The sequence below is a fragment of the Thalassophryne amazonica genome, chromosome 17 (assembly GCF_902500255.1).
Source record: "Thalassophryne amazonica chromosome 17, fThaAma1.1, whole genome shotgun sequence".
NCBI lineage: Eukaryota > Metazoa > Chordata > Actinopteri > Batrachoidiformes > Batrachoididae > Thalassophryne > Thalassophryne amazonica.
Window position 1 is genome coordinate 17,471,576 of NC_047119.1, and position 2,201 is coordinate 17,473,776.

The following is a 2,201-nucleotide window of genomic DNA, read 5'->3' on the forward strand; positions in this document are numbered from 1 at the left end:
CACAGGCGGTGGTGGGTTTGCAGGGCAGGCTGTGGTGCAGCAGTGTGCTACAGCCTCCCATGGCAGTCTACCACCTGCCGTCTCCTGCCCTGCTTTTAATGCAACACTGTGTTTGCTCACTTAGGGGGTTGCACACAAGAAGGGAGTTAACTGTAATAATTATGGTGGGGTTGGCAGGTAGGGTGAGTGTGGCATGTGTGGTTGGCCCTGGATGGCTGTGGATGTCTGGGGTGGGGGGGTCTGCCTCGCCGGTTCTGCCGTGGTCTCGGGGCCCTGCTCTGGGGCTCGTGGGGCCGGGATCCTGCAGTTCGTGTGGGTGTTGGCATGGGGGACGGACAGCTGCTGTGGGTTTGGGGGTCGCGGTTTCCGTGGGGTGGGCTGTTGCCCCGTTTTCCGCTTAGGCGGTCTCACGATCTTAGGCTTGGTGTCCGGGGTGGGGTCCGGAATGGGGGTGGATTGGAGGCTGGGGGGGTCCTGCAGGCAGCTTGGGGGGGTGGGGTCTCAGGTGTCTGGGGGGCCCCGTGTGCTTCCTGGCCCAGGGGGTGGGTCTCCCCTCTTTTCTGGGGGCCGGGCCCCGCCCTCATATGCCGGTGGGCCCTGCCTGCGCTCTGGGTTCAGTTGCGATGGCGCCTTTGCCCCTTGTCCCCGCCGCTGCTTGCTTCTCTCTCTTGGGGCTGTGGCCAGGGTGGTGTGGCTCTGGGCCCCCCCTCTTGATGGGCCCTGCCGACACCCTGCATGCTTCCCTTGGGTATGGGGTTGCTTCCTGTGCCTCCGTTGGGGGGGTGTTCCAGCACCATCGGGCCACTCCCTTGTTGGTCCGTTGTGCTGCTCCGGTGGCTCTGGTGGCTGCCCTTCCTGGCCCCTGTGCTCTTCAGCTTCCCTTTTTCGCCTGGTTCCTCCTGGGGCCCTGCGTCCTGGACCCATTTCCATCGTTGCTTGCAGTCGGCCCTATGGCTTCCGACGCGCCGGAGTGGTCCATGTCTTATGGTAGGGTTCTGTACTTTTATCTTGGCCCAACACACCAGCCACAGTAGTGATCGATATATAGCTGTGATCTGGGTCTCTGTGTCTAGTTGGTTATGTGTTCGTGGCCAACACCACAATTCGGTTTTGGGTGCTCTCAAGGGGATCAAGACTCTGGTGTCCTAGATTAGGGTATGAATGCTCACTAACTAGACAACAGACTGTCGCTGTCACTGCTTGTTCATGTGTGATAGTTTGTTCCGGCATGTTTTATGTTGGGGCCCCGTCTCCTCTGTGTCTCACTTCAGTTATTGCTTTCACCAGTTGTCTTTCGTTTTTGTCTGTCTTCGTGTTGTTTTGGCTATCCACCCCTCCTGATAGAAGTTGTCAGTTGGCTTTGAGTAGGATGTTGTAGGCTGATCGGGAAAGGCGGATGGGGGTCACACACGCACACCATATTCACTCATGCACTACATACCTTCTGTCCTGCAAGAATAAATTGGATATATGTGTATTAATGTTCATAAATGGTTCTGCCAGTGTGGCACTTACCATTACTATATATGCAGACAAGGGAAAAAAAAAAAAAATTGCCCATTTCCAACAGTCACTGTCACATTCCCTTTAAGAAGTGCAGTGTCACTGGAATAATAAGTGCCCACTGAAACACATGCTATCTCGTGCAGAATTTGACTGGAGTAAATTCAACCTGATTTCTGAATTATTTTGTAATGTCTATTACAATGCAGCTTTGTCCTGCACTTTAAGAACAACATCACCACCTGGTGGACAAACCTGCTAAAAAGCACAATTGTCTTGAGGCACTTACCACGTTGCTCCACACTGAAAGAATTGCTTTTAGAGCTTCTAAAGGTAAAAACATAATAATTATTAAGGCTTATTTTATGTGCACTTTAAAATGATGTTGCATGTTGTTATCATCTTCTGGTGCATGATACCAGCCAGAAAACATTTCCCTTTTCTGGGTTTGACTTCTCATCCATTTATTGTGGCAGCAAGCAGCATTTCTCATCTGACCTCCAGCCTCATTTCCAGACGGAGAAAGTCATTATTCAGCTCAGAAACAAAGCAGGAAACCTTTTCTCCATCCATCACAGCAACAAAAGAACTTTGACAATGTCCTGGGCCCAGTTCAGATCAAAGATGGAGACGCCAACTCAGTTCCAGCAAATGACTGTGTACCTTTTTCATCCATCATGTTTGAAAACCCCCGATAG

General features: G+C 52.2%; 1 protein-coding gene across 1 annotated transcript; it reads right to left on the minus strand.

Annotated features, from left to right (window-relative positions):
- Positions 1-501: 501 nt before the first annotated feature.
- LOC117530058 (basic salivary proline-rich protein 3-like) lies at positions 502-930 on the minus strand. The gene has a single exon (XM_034192992.1). The coding sequence runs from the start codon at positions 928-930 to the stop codon at positions 502-504; it is 429 nt and encodes a 142-aa protein (XP_034048883.1).
- Between the last annotated feature and the right edge of the window lie 1,271 nt (positions 931-2,201).